We start from the raw sequence: 14,044 nt of genomic DNA on the forward strand, positions 1-14,044 counted from the left end.
AAGAATTATAGCCAAAAAAATGAGAATATAGACTAAAATATCATCTTGTCTCAGAAATACTCAAGCATTAGTTCAGAACTGTTGGCACCCGTGAGCACCTAATAGAAGGAAATGAAGCTCCTCTCCTGAGAACATTATCCAGTGGTTCAAATTATTTCTTTAATAAGGTTTTCAAATAAAATGAACACCAAACATCAAAGATAATGGATGCAAAAAAGAGTCAAGTGTGAGTCAGCACCAGCAGAAACAATAGACAAACAAAACAGACTATAAGAACCATAGTCTGAAAATACTATCCTCAGTATGTTCATGGAAGAAAAGGTCAAGCTTTTAAATTTTGTCAACTTGGAACTAAGTGACGTTTAGGATTTAAAAAAGAATGATGCAGGAATTATAAACTAAAAAATATAATAAAAGTTAAAAACTATAGATGAAGGCCGGGGATTTAGCTCAGTGGCACCCTGCTGGGTAAACACAGGTCCTAAGTTCGATTCCCCGTGCCAGAGGGGGACAAAACCCTGTAGATGAATTCTAGAGCCGACTAAGCACACCTAAAAGGAGAATGCATGATGGCAAGTTAAGCAATCCACAATGAAGAAAGGAGACACAAACTGAAGATCATGCAGGAAACATGAAGGATAGAGTGGGGGAGGGCTATGTTTACTGGAGTTACAGAAATGGAAAAGAGAATAAAGAAAGAAGTGATATGTAAAGACATCATAGCCTAAAATTCCTGAGAATTGATTAGATATTAATCTGTAATCTAAGAAGAACAATGAAGTGTAAGCAGGATTTTTTTAAAAAATAAAAGGTATTTACTTTTTGCCTATGTTTGAGTTGCAGTGTAGATGGCATTTTACATTTAGAAAAATCTATAATTTACTAAGAGATTTTTAAAACATCTATTGTCTGAAATATATTTTTCTCTAACCAGTGAGGTTGTTAAACAGGGTATATCTGCTGATAAATAATGAAGCTCAGTAACTAGCGGAAGGGTAGCCACTCCCATTCTATCCCGCCCTTCACACGCACGCGTGCACGCACGTACATACATGCTTACGCGACCACACACACGTACACGCGTGCACACACATCTGCAACACAGGCGCACATGCACCACGTATGGGCGTGTAGATGGCTCAAGAAATCCGACTTCTCTGTCCCCTCACGCTACCTAGAGCTAAAACTGCCAAGTCTCTGAGGAGTGGTCAAACGGACATGGTGTGGGTTGGGTCCCCCCCTTTAAATATACTAAACTCCGCCCTTCTCCAAATCCATTTGAAAATTGGAAAGGTTAGGAGTGCAGGCGAAAAACAGCCCTGTAATTGTCAACCAGTCAGTTGACATTGGTGAGGAGGACCTGTCAGGGTCCAGAAATCGGGATGGGCGCTTCCTGTATATTCCCAGCAGGCCCCCACTTAATTTGGTCCCTTAACAACTGTCAAGCCGAGATGGAGCTGCAGGACCTCAGGACCCGAAGAGCTCCAGGTCGCCTAATTTTCCTCGGTTCAGGTTTCCCACAAAAGCATGGTCACACCAAAAACTTTTTCCACAAATACAAAAAGGTTTCCAAAACTTTTTCCCACAGGCTCGCTTATCTCGCCCTCCCCGATCACAATTTATGCTTCTCAGGAGTGGGCTAACTTCGTCTGAACAGCAACTCTGCGAGATAGGAGCTAAGCAGTTTATTTTCCCCACAGTAAGAGAAGAGAAAACACCGTAAAACCCTAACCTCACTCTCCCGTTTGCCTAGCTCTTAAAAGGGAAGAAAAAAAAACAAAACAACTGTCGGCCGGTTGCCGCGCAAAACATGCTGGGATGAACAGTTCACTCCGGGCACGAAGCTTGAACGCAGCACCAGTTGGATCTCACAGAGGACTACGATTCCCGCCGTGCCTCGGGGCAGAGTGGAAGGGGCGGGGAGACAGACGGCAAGTCTTGTTTGCGCAGGTCCAGGAGACTGAGGGAGGCGGAGGCGCAGAGGTCCAAGTGCTGAAGTCTCCATGTGACAGTGAGCGGGATCCCCTCTCCGAGCACCGTTCGACTGTGGGTAGCGGCCACAAGAACCGTGCACTGTTTCAGCTCCGACCCAGACCACCAGGCCGAGGACACTCGGTGTTTGGCTGTGCCACCGCCGAACTTGGGGTGCAGACTGAGTCGCCGCCGCCGGGAAGGATTCCGGGGACCTGGCGGAGAGAGGCGGAGCGGCGCGCCGAGCGGGGATTTCTGTCAGCGCCGGCGCTCCTGAGGACCGAGGCATGAACGGCTTCACGCCGGAGGAGATGAGCCGCGGCGGGGACGCGGCCGCTGCTGTGGCCGCAGTGGTTGCAGCTGCGGCCGCTGCCGCCGCCTCGGCTGGAAACGGGAACGGGGCGGGCACCGGGGCCGAGACTCCGGGCGCCGGAGCGGTCTCGGCGGCGGGGCCCCCGGGACCGGCTGGGCCGGGCCCCGGGCAGCTGTGCTGTCTGCGGGAGGACGGGGAGCGGTGCAGCCGAGCAGCGGGCAACGCCAGCTTCAGCAAGAGAATCCAGAAGAGCATCTCCCAGAAGAAGGTGAAGATCGAGCTGGACAAGAGCGTAAGTGAGGGCGGGACTGCCCCTCCCTGCCCGCCCCCGCAGAGCTCCAGTGGCTGGGCATAGCCAGAGGTTGTTGGCGGGGCTCAGGAGTCCCCCAGCCCCGGTTGCAGTGCGGGCTCCTCGTGGGTCCTTTTAGTGGCATGCAAACAACAAAGTCGCTGCAACTCCTGTCGCCGCCCCCAGCGCTGGCACACGCCATGGTTCCAGTCTCCTCCGCCCCACCCCGACCCCGCTGCCCCGGTCTCTCCTGCACTGTCTTCCTTCTTCCTCCTTTGCTGTGATCTGGAAACGAAACAAAGGAGACCGCCCGCCGCACGGAGGGCCTGGGGTAGTTTTCTTGTAGCCCGACAGCCCCTTCTAGAATGGAGGCCCCTTTGTTTTGCTGCCCGAGCTGTTTATTGGCCCCTGGGAGTAGTAGATTCTCACGTCTGGTAAAAGTGGAGTCCTGCAGGATCTTACACCACAGTTAAGGGAGATCCTGTTCTTTTCAGTGGTTTGTCCCCGTCTTCCAAACAGAGAGAGGAAGCCGAGCTCACCGCCGCCTGGCCGGGCGCCGGGTCCTACAGTGTTTGCCTTGTCCGCTCTTAGGGCAGCTGCTGCTAGCCGTGGGGAGCGCTTAAGCCTCTGCGGTTTCGCGGTCCGCGTGGCAGCCATCGGGATTTCTTTTTCCGTCCTTTCGCACGTCCATTTGTTGTTGTTGTTGTTGTTTTTAATAATCTGTAGGGTTTTTAGAAAGAACCTTGCTCCTTTTTGGAGCTCTGGCTGGTAGCGAATGAATCAAGATACACAACCTAGCACAAGTCCTGCATTTAAAAAAAAAAAAAAAGCCTATTAAGTCAGCCTTTGTTTGTATTTTTAAAAGAAGTTAACTGTCAATATATGAAACTCAATATTTAATGTCAGTGAAGCTCTCGGGAGTATATTGAAAGGTTTTTAAAGTTTATTTGTGACACTTTGCTTGTTTAAGCAGTAGTTCTTCAGTGTTGCTCATGAGAAACTTTTCATGTGAACAAGAACAATTTCAGATTGCTTTAATTGGAAAAATGAATTATGGATACATTCACTTAGAACTCGGTAAAGTTAGTAACTGAAATTTAAATATAGTTGAAATATAAATTCAGTAGGTCATTTGTAAAAGGGCATAGTTTGTATCAGGGATATATTTGACTATTAAATTAGAGAGCGTACACTACTAAAATATGCTTTCTAAAACATTTCTTTAGAGAAGATGCTATGAAATAGCAAAATTGTGGGCCACATCTTTTTACTTGTCAGGTAAAAACCTAGCATGAACTAATTCAGGTCACCCTCACTGCAATTTGATTACAAAACCCAAAGGACTGGAATTTCTCTTTCTCCTCCTCTGCCTCCCTCCCCTAACAGGTACCACCCCTTCCTCTAAAGCCCCGCCCTCCCTGTCCTCCTAACTGTACTGCCAGACATCTCATGTTTTAACAGGGTGCAGGATTTGAGTAGAAAGAAGTATGCCATTGTATTAACAATGGCCTGCTTTGACTTTATTTTTAGTAATTCACTGTGACCTATGCACTTTACAGGTAAGTAGACACATTTCATAAGCAGCCTGTAAAATTTTTCTGTTCCAGGCGAGGCATCTTTACATTTGTGATTATCATAAAAACTTAATTCAGAGTGTTCGAAACAGAAGAAAGAGAAAAGGGAGTGATGACGATGGAGGTGACTCACCAGTTCAAGAGATTGATACTCCAGAGGTAGATGAAAGCTTTTGTATGTTAAATGTAAATCATAGGTTTTTCAATTTGAAACTGTTATAAAAACATGAACAGATTTTTTTTAATGTTGAAAGCAACTGAGAAATCTAAAAATGAAAGCAAATTTATATATAATCAGTTAATATCCATTTACACAAGTTCAATTGGTATATTCATTTATACGATTGGAATGCTACAATTTGGATTGTGATGCTGTGTGCCATGGCACAGGCCTGTAATCCCAGCACTCAGGAGGCAGAGACAGAAGGATCGCACACACACCCCCCCCCCCCAAATTTGAGGCCAGCCTGGGCTACATAGTGAGTTCAAGAGACCCTGTCTCAAAAAAAAAGAGAGAATCATGTACAATTTCAATTTTGAGAATTTGAATTCTTAGAGGTCTGTTGTCATATAACTTCCTTGTTTTTGCTTTCAGTTTATGATTGCCCACAAAAAATTAAAATGTTTTATAATTTATAGGTTTGATTATATAAGGCTTTTTAAACAATGAAATTAAATTTTTATTTTGCTGAAGTTGAACTGTTTGCTGTTATACATATTAGTGACAAACTTTCGACAAATTATGTGAACTAATTCATACATGTTAATTTTTTCTAGGTTGATTTATACCAATTACAAGTAAATACACTTAGAAGATACAAAAGACACTTCAAGCTACCAACCAGACCAGGACTTAATAAAGCACAACTTGTTGAGGTAAATATGAGTTTTAAGCTATTTACAATTTAAATGAACTTGTTCATACAAACAAGGGTTCATTAAATACTAATAAAATTATTTATTAGTCTATTATTAGTATTCTAACAGTACATTTTAGTGAGAAAAATAAAAGTGGCATATCCTGTAATTCCAGCCTTAGGGGAGGCTGAGGTAGGACAATCACAACTGTGAGCCCAGCCTGTACAGTAGGGACTTACTGAGACTGTTTCAAAACAAAGGCAGGGGATGTAGGCCCCATGGCTCAATCCCCAGTACACACACACCCACACACACACACACAAGAAAAGAAGGAAAGAAAGAGAAAGAAAAGAAAAAAGAAAAGAAAAAAATCTGTTGAAGAATCTAGTTGCCTAAAAACGTTTGTCTACCACTTAGGAAATTTCTTTATATACTGACTCCTTAATAGATTATATTTAGATTGTGTACAGCATCTTCTAAGAATGGTTTTCAAAATGTTGAAATTCCATTTAATCAATAAATATTTATTGAACACTTAATTGACATAATAAATTAGCTTTAACGTCTGTGTTAGGATTTTTAAAGTTTCTGCTAGAATAGGCCTATAAATGAGCCCCTAAAAATTATTTCCATATGCAAGGTTTTACTTCTATTCTGCTTTGATATAAGACTTGTAGTGCTTTGGTAAGTTTTGAAAACTTTACTTGTTATGTATATTTGTGTTCTTAGAACCAAAAAAATCTGTGTATGTTATTAGGATGTCTATAGATTTATGCATTTGTATTTTAATCAAATTTAAAATTTTAATATTTAACTACTATAACGAATAGAAAAGTGAATATATAAATCAGTGTTCTCATATTCTTCAAAAATGTGCATGTAAAATAAGATAAAAGATAGCTGGCAAGGTGGCACTTACCTGTGATCCCAGCACTCAGGAGACTGAGGCAGGAGGGTCACAAGTTTGATACCAGCTGGGGGTATATAGCAAGTTCAAGACTGACTTGAACTACATAGTGAGTCAAAAAACAAAAAAAAATCAAACATAAATAAGTTACAAATTTTTGGCAGAATGCCCCTTAAGATTGTTAAAACCCAGTATATTCTTCAACCAGAATTCCTATTCCATTTCTTGCCTGGGTAACAAAAATATAATTTTTTTAAAGTTTGATTTTGGTATTGTACACCATATGAATATATAGATATTGCCTACCATGATGAAATGTATCAGACACTACTCTAGTGAAATCACCTTTGCTCTCCAACAAATGAGAATCAAAGAACTGATTACTTTTTTGTTGTTGTTGTTTTGTTTTGTTTTGTTTTTGGTACCGGGGATCAAACTCGGGACCTTGTGCTTGCGAGACAGGCAACAGAACCACTGAGCTAAATCCCCGGCCCAGAACTGATTACTTTTAAATGTTACATAATCTGACTTTCTGAAAACCATTGTATTATTTTCAAGCCTTTTTTTTTCTTTTCGGTACTGGGGATTGAACCTCGAACCTTCACCCTGAGCTACATTCACAACCCTTTTTCATTTTTTTTTAAATTTTGAGACAAGGTCTCACTAAATCGCTGTTTCCAAATTTGCCATCTTCCTGCCTTCACAGAATGCTGGCCTTACAGGAGTGCACCACCTTGACCAGCTTCTGCAGCAGTTTTTTTCTTTTTTTCTTAAAAAATATAGACTACATATGCACATCAGCACCCCGGTTCACTCTTATTCTTCTGCTCATAAGTGGAGTGCACATGTTAAATGACAAGCACCTGGGCATGGTGATACACACTGATAATCCCTGCACTCGGAGTGTCCAGCCAAGCCTGGACAATCTAGCTACTTAACAAGACTGTCTCAGGGAAAGAAGAAAAAAAAAAAGGGGCTGAAATGTAGCTCAGGGGGAGGGCCCTAGGTTCAATGTGTAGTACAAAAAGAAAAAAAAGTTTAAAAAGACAAGCAATTAAATAGTCTCACAGTCATCAGTGAATTTTCCTGTCTTTCTCTTTTCATTTTCCATTCATAATTTTTCTGAAAAAATTTTGAGGAGCCTTTACAAAAAATACTGCCAAGGAATCAATGAATGGCTATAACTTGGAACAATGATACTTATATTTTGTGGTTTTTTCTTTAGTATCAAAATGTTTTCATCTTCATATTTATTCTTCCTAGTATTATGTGTGTGGACCCTTCTATTTTAGCTGATGGATATTTAAAGCGTAAAATGAAAACATTTGCTTTGTAATCTAGTTCCAATTGTAAATATAAAAGGACACATACATCTAATCAATGTATATTTGAGTGGGCAGAAGGATACTTTGAAATCAAACTGTCTTTTGTTCAAAACATCTTTTATTCTTATGTGTTTTTTCTCCTGTTGGTGTTTTGTTAATTTTGTTAATTAAATAAAATTTAATTTATAAAAAAATCTTTTATCATGTAGCACTTTTAATGAAACAGTATCTTTTACCTAGTTTATGAAGTCTGTTATATCTAAAATTTAATTTCCTCAATTTTTTTTTTCTTTATAGATAGTGGGTTGCCACTTTAGGTCTATTCCAGTGAATGAAAAAGACACCTTAACTTATTTCATCTACTCAGTGAAGAATGACAAGAGCAAATCAGATCTCAAGGTTGATAGTGGTGTTCACTAGGGCGTGATACTTGGATGTTCAGATGTTAAGACTGTTTCCTGGTTTTCACATGTAGAAATGTTCCTTGTGTATTTTTTCTAAGGAGAATTTTCTCTGGTTTTATTTTCTTTGTTTCTGACTAATAATTAGTTGGAAACTCATAAACAATGAGCTTCCTAGATTAAAAATATTTTAAATAAAGGTTATTACTATTATAGTTGCTTCAGTGTATTTATTTTGTGAAATTTGATATTTTCTTTTCAACTGACTTTTTAGGAATCAGTATTAACTGAGATTTTAATGTAAAGATCTTCGTTTTTTTAACCCAATTTTTAAAAATTAACAAGGAGAAATAACAAATGTGACATGTTTGTTTTCTTTGGTACAATCTGATTTGAAATTAAGGCTATCTTAAGTAACATTTTTTAAATGCTTTATAGTGTTAGATTTGAAAAATAGACTTCCACTGATGCAACTTTCTAAATTTCTCTTCATCATTGTTACTTGATGAAGTATCAGCAAGAATAGTTTGTATGCCCACCTCTTTCCAAAGAAGTTTTAATGTGCTAGCAAAGGTAAATGTTGAAAGTTGAAATAAGAACATAAATAGTTGTTTTTTAAGAATTTTGTCTTACTGAAAAGACCTTTTTTTCCCGGTACCAGGGATCAAACTCAGGACCTTGTGCTTGCAAGGCAAGCACGATGCCACTGAGCTACATCCCCAGGTAGAAAAGATATTTATGTGACATGAGAATAGAAAATAGCTCTGCAGTGCCTCTTTAATTTTTAGTCATGTTCTATGTTGTTTATATTACAAATAAAAACTGAACTTTGAGAGTGCTAGATAAGCTCTTCATTAAAATTTTGGTCATATGTATCTGACTTGATTTATATTTCTGTTTTCCTGCTTTTTCTTCTCTCTCTCTCTTTCAGTCTTGGGGATTGAACCCAGGGCCTTTGTACTGGGCTACATCCCCAGCCCCGTTTTGAATTGTTTATTTTGACATCTGACATCCAGCCTTGCTAAGTTTCCCAGGCTGTGCTCAAACATGTGATGCTCCTGCCTCAGCCTCCCAGAGTTCTGCTATACTTCTTTTTATGTTTCATTCTCTATGAGGTTTGTTTTTTGGGTTTTTTTTTTTAATCATTTTTGACTTCTACCTTTTCTGTGATTGTACTGCTTAACTAAATTCTTAAAATTATAAATCAGATTTATACCTTATGACATAAAAAAAATACAAAACAACAGCTCCAGTAAAATGTTTTGACTTTGGCTGTAAATATTAGGCTGGACATGGATGAGACCATTAATCTAGCTCAAGGTTTGTCAAGGATAACATTTGGACCTAGTAATTCTCTGTTGTGGGAAGCTTTGCTGTGTTGCAGAAACATCTAGGAAATATGGTGAACAGTAAAGCAGCTGGTCTGTTCTTGCTTGACCATTTAAAAATGTATGTTTTATTGATATGCAGAAAGCTGGGATAATTAGTGTTATAGAAACCTCGTTTCTGGTATTCTAGAAATCTCTGTGACAGGTTTTTTTCTTAACTACTTGAAAATGAACCACATGGCTACAAGATGTAGTGATTTATTTCAAGAAAGTTTTACTTACACTAGATAGAGTGCTCGCTCCCTTTGGCAGCACATACACTAAAATTGGAATGACACTAGGTAGATAGATAGATAGATAGATAGATAGATAGATAGATAGATAGAGTTACAGCCTTAGGCCATTTTTCATCTTTTTATTTTCTTGTGAGAAGATCTTGCTAAATTGCCAAAGTTGGGCTCAAACTTGATATCCGCCTGTCTCAACAACCTGAGTAACTGCAACTACAGTGCACCACCACATCTGGCCACATTTTGTATTTTTGCCTAATCCATAAAGACTTAATTTTTAATAAAAATTTATAGGCTTAATTTTTAATAAAAATTTGTAGGCTTATTTTGCATATAAAATGCTGTGGAGAAAGCTTGAAATTACTTGCATACATTAAACTATGTTCATCAGCATTACCTTTAACAACATTAGTTTCATATAATTATTTGCATAATAAAGCATGGTTATATAAAAACATAAGCTTCAGAAGGTGGTTATCCAATGAAATTAGCTAGAAACCTTTTTACTTACCTATATCAGAACAGAAAAATAAGTGAAAACTAATCTCTGTAAAGGCATAGGTTACTTTTAATGTTCAAGTATAAAGAGAACAATCCAAACTGGATTGCCACTGGAGTAGGAGGAAGAAAGTGTCCTGAATATTTAAAGGGGCTAAAAAAGATTAAATCGGTTATATGATAACTAATTTTAAAAGAACAATTAAGGAGAAGTTAAAAATAAATGGCTTAAATATATTTCTTTTAAAAAGTAAACTCATTTCTACATAAAACTTTTGAGAAGGAATCTACATAATACATAATCATTAAAGTGTATAATTTGGTGGTATTTAGTGTATTCACAATGTTGTGCACCATCAACTCGAATTTCAAAACTTTTTTCATTATCCTCCAAAACAATCATATGGTAACCTCTAATCTGCTCTTTGTTTCTATAGATTTGCCTATTATAAGCTATATAAATTACAGTATATGTATAATATATGTCCTTTTTGTGTCTAGCTCCTTTTGCTTAGCATAATATTTTCACAGTCAATCTAAGTTGCAACATATATCAGTACTTCCATTGTATCTATATATTCCCATAATTTGCTTATCCATTCTTTTACTGATGAACACTGAATTTCTACCTTTGATTATTATTAATAATGCTGCTATTAACATTTATGTTCAGTTTTGCTGTGAATATGTTTTCATTTGTCTTGGGTTTATATCTAGCAGTAGAATTGTCACATGATAATTCTGTATTTAACTTTTTGAGAAACTTCCAGACTTTTCCAAGTGGCTGAACTATTTTACATTCCCACCATCTATGTCTGAGGGCTACTCTTTCTCCAATTTGATTAGACTCATATTTCCTTTTTTAAAAATTAAGCCATTCTATTGGATATGAAGCAGTATCTCATTGTAGTCTTGATTTGTATATACATAACCATACTGTTGAACATCTTTTCCTGTGCTTGCTGGGCACTTGTATCGAGTACTTTATTTTTTAATTGGGTTGTCTTTTTGATCTTGAGTTGTAGGATGTCTTTATTCTGTATATTAAACCCTTATGAGAGATATGATTTGCAAGTATTTCATTCTGTTAGTTGCCTTTCACATTTTATAATGGTCCTTGATCGGCAAAAGTTTTTAATTTTTGTCTAGTCCAGTTTAACTAGTTTTTCTTTTGTTGCTCTACTTTTGGCATTAAAGCTAAGAATTCATTCCCAAATCCACCATCATGATTAATGCCTATGTTTTCTTCCAGATGTTTTATACTTTCCGTTGCTATACAGTGTTTAGATTGTTGACCGCTGAGCTATAATTTTCATGTTGGCTAGGAGTCTAGCTTCATCCCTTTGCATATAGTTAGCTAGATATCCCAGCATTACTTTTTGAAGATCTCATGCTTTCCTCACTGGATGGTCTTTTGAGCATAGGTGTTAGGGTCTATTTCTGTACTTTTGGTCTGATAGTCGTTTTTTTTTGTTGTTTTTTTTTGTTTTTTTCCCAATGGTGGAGATCAGACCCAGGGCATCAGTGCGTGCTAGGTAAGCACTATACCACTGAGCTATATCTCCAGACCTTTTTCTTCTATTTTGAGACAAGGTCTTACTAAGCTGTCCAGATTTGGACCCACAGCCCTCCTTCCTCAGCCTCCCCAGTACCTGGGATTACAGGTGTATAGTGCTCTACTTGTTAGTCCTGTTATAAGTTTTAAAATCAGGAACTCTTGAGTCCTACTTTGTTTTACTTTTCAATATTGTTTTGGCCATTCAGGGTTCCTTGCAGTTCCAGATGAACTTGAGGGTTGGTTTTTCCATTTTTGCCCCAAAAGTCATTAGAATTTTGATGGGATTGCACTGAATGTGTACACTGCTTTAAGACTGCCGTTTTAACAGTATTAAGCATTCCAATCCCTGACTATGGCATGTCCTTCCATTTATTTAGATCTTTAATTTGTTTCTTCAGTGTTTTGTAGTTTCCAGCGTACAAGTCTTTAATCTTTTTGGTTAAATTTATTCTTAGGTAGCTTGTTCATGTTGACACTACTGTAAATGGAATTTTCTTAATTTGTTTTCTGGATTTTTCATTAGTAGTGTAGAAACACATCTGATTTTGTACATTGACTCTGAAATTGTGCTGAATTTGTTTATTAGCTCTTGTAGTTTTTTGTGGATTCTGTGGGATTTTGCTATGTCTATAGAATTATGTTTTATGTAAATAAATATAGTTTTACTTCTTTCTTCCAAATCTGGATGACTTTTATTTATTTTTTATTGTCCAATTGCTATGGCTCGAACTATCACAATGTTGAATAGCAGTGGTGAAGACAAGTATTCTTGTTTTGTTCCCTTTAAAAGAATTATGCAAAGAACCCATGTGTACTTACTAGAATTATAAGGAATTTGTAAAATGATCCATTAATGTTCCTATCTTTCCATCCCTTGCACCAATAGTTTTTGCTCATTCTTTAGTTTTTCATGGTGCTTCCAACTCTCTAATAATCCTTAACCTAATCCCAGAAAAAAATATATTCAAGGAGTCTCTGTGGAGTATAAGTAAAGAGTTTTATTAAGAAGAGATGACCTATTGGTGTTACTGTCATTTTTGTGCTCAGCGACATGGGATTTATAGTACGAACAAGGACATAGAAAGTCAAAAATAAAAGTACAGAAATTGTTATTCAGAAAGTAGTACATATGAGCTATCTGAAAAGTATAATTTGTGTGTACTATTCAGAAATTGCTTTCTGACAGGAGAAATAGATTAGATTATGCTGTTAAACAGTGTAGTGATTAAGACTAGATGCTAGAGTAAGACTGGCTGTACTCAAAACCTAGCTCCACTACTTATTGATGGTAACACCTTAGACAAGCTACCTACTTTCTCTAAACTGTGGCATTTTTGCCTATAAGGCAAGGATATAGAGAGTATCTACTTAATCAGTTATTGCATGACAGTGCAATAATAGTAAATTTTTAATAAAAGCTTAGTTTGTCTTTTTTATAACTAAAATCTATCAGAAAAATAAAATATCTATTCTTTTATAGGGTTAAATTAAATTTTGATTTTAAAAGCCTATTGTCCTGGTCCCAAAAAGTTCCTTAAGGTAAATCAAGTTAACATTCATAGTTTTACATTTACTTGGCAATGTAGAGAAAGATGTGAACTTCTACAATACATTCCTTATACTCTGATTTCTCTTCAGATCGTATAAATCTTTTGCCTTGTACAATGCATTCCTTTCTAAGAGAATGTAATTGAATTTCATATTAAAGTTACATCCAGCTAGGAAAAAATATAATGAAGAATCTGTAGTCTACATAATTCATGTATTAAATATTTAGCTTTTTTCAAATAGTATTTTTATCAGGTTTTGATTGTAGCTGTATAGAAACACATTAAAAAGCTATCATTGTCTCACATGTGCCCTCATGCTAATGTGTCATTTATAAATAGTGGTATTGGATCATTAACATTTTTTCCCCCTCAGAGAGAGAAGAACATGAAACAGATTTACTGATGATTTTCTTTATATATTTATTTATTCTGTGCACTGTTCTTGAAAAGATGTAAGACTTTCCTTATTAGTTAATCTGATTTTATTACCAGTCACTTCAGTGAAAAAAGGCCAATCAAATCACATGCTTTCTTGATACTAGTAATTTGATTTTTTTTTTACAAATTCAATGTATTCATACATTTTGTAGGAGGTTACAGTATTTGAAAACACATTCTGTATTCGTCCAGACTTTAAGAGGAACTGAATTGTGATCACCTCAAAATTGTTTGGCCCAGCCTGGTAACACTTACTGAACACTGAATGGATACCAGATACTGTCCTGATTAGATCTTTGGAAACACATAGGGAACTTTCAAAGGGTACTTCAGTGAAATAGTGTCACTGACACTAAAATGGTATTTCCTGGATTGTCTACATGGTGTAGTACTGTTTCTCAAGTTTTTCCCACAATACTTCGTATGGTGCCCTATACCTCCTCATAGACAGCTTCACATTATAATTATTTGTTTATAAAAATTACAGCTTTGTTAAAACATAAGTTCTAAGAATACAAGTGCATCTTACTCATTACAAAATCCTAAAATCTTAATAATGGTTGGCACTTAACAAGCATGCAATATATCTTTATAACATAACAGACTTTCTGAAATTACTCTGATGGCTGCTATGAGTCAATACACGCTTAAGATGTGGAGACATAGTCTAAACCCATTTCTTCTAAAAATTAGAAACTATCTTTCAAGTTACATGCTTTATTTACTTTTTAAATTTATGTGACT

At 37.2% G+C, this 14,044-nt stretch overlaps 1 protein-coding gene across 1 annotated transcript; it reads left to right on the plus strand.

The window, feature by feature from the left end:
• Positions 1-1,766: 1,766 nt before the first annotated feature.
• On the plus strand, positions 1,767-7,851 carry Sap30 (Sin3A associated protein 30). The gene is made up of 4 exons (XM_004852940.4): positions 1,767-2,576; positions 4,181-4,306; positions 4,925-5,023; positions 7,535-7,851. The coding sequence occupies exons 1-4, from the start codon at positions 2,259-2,261 to the stop codon at positions 7,655-7,657; spliced, it is 666 nt and encodes a 221-aa protein (XP_004852997.1). The 5' UTR covers positions 1,767-2,258; the 3' UTR covers positions 7,658-7,851.
• The last annotated feature ends 6,193 nt before the right edge of the window (positions 7,852-14,044 follow it).

This window comes from Heterocephalus glaber, unplaced genomic scaffold (genome assembly GCF_053883595.1).
Source record: "Heterocephalus glaber isolate CG9 unplaced genomic scaffold, H.glaber_assembly_v1.0 deba00001461, whole genome shotgun sequence".
NCBI lineage: Eukaryota > Metazoa > Chordata > Mammalia > Rodentia > Bathyergidae > Heterocephalus > Heterocephalus glaber.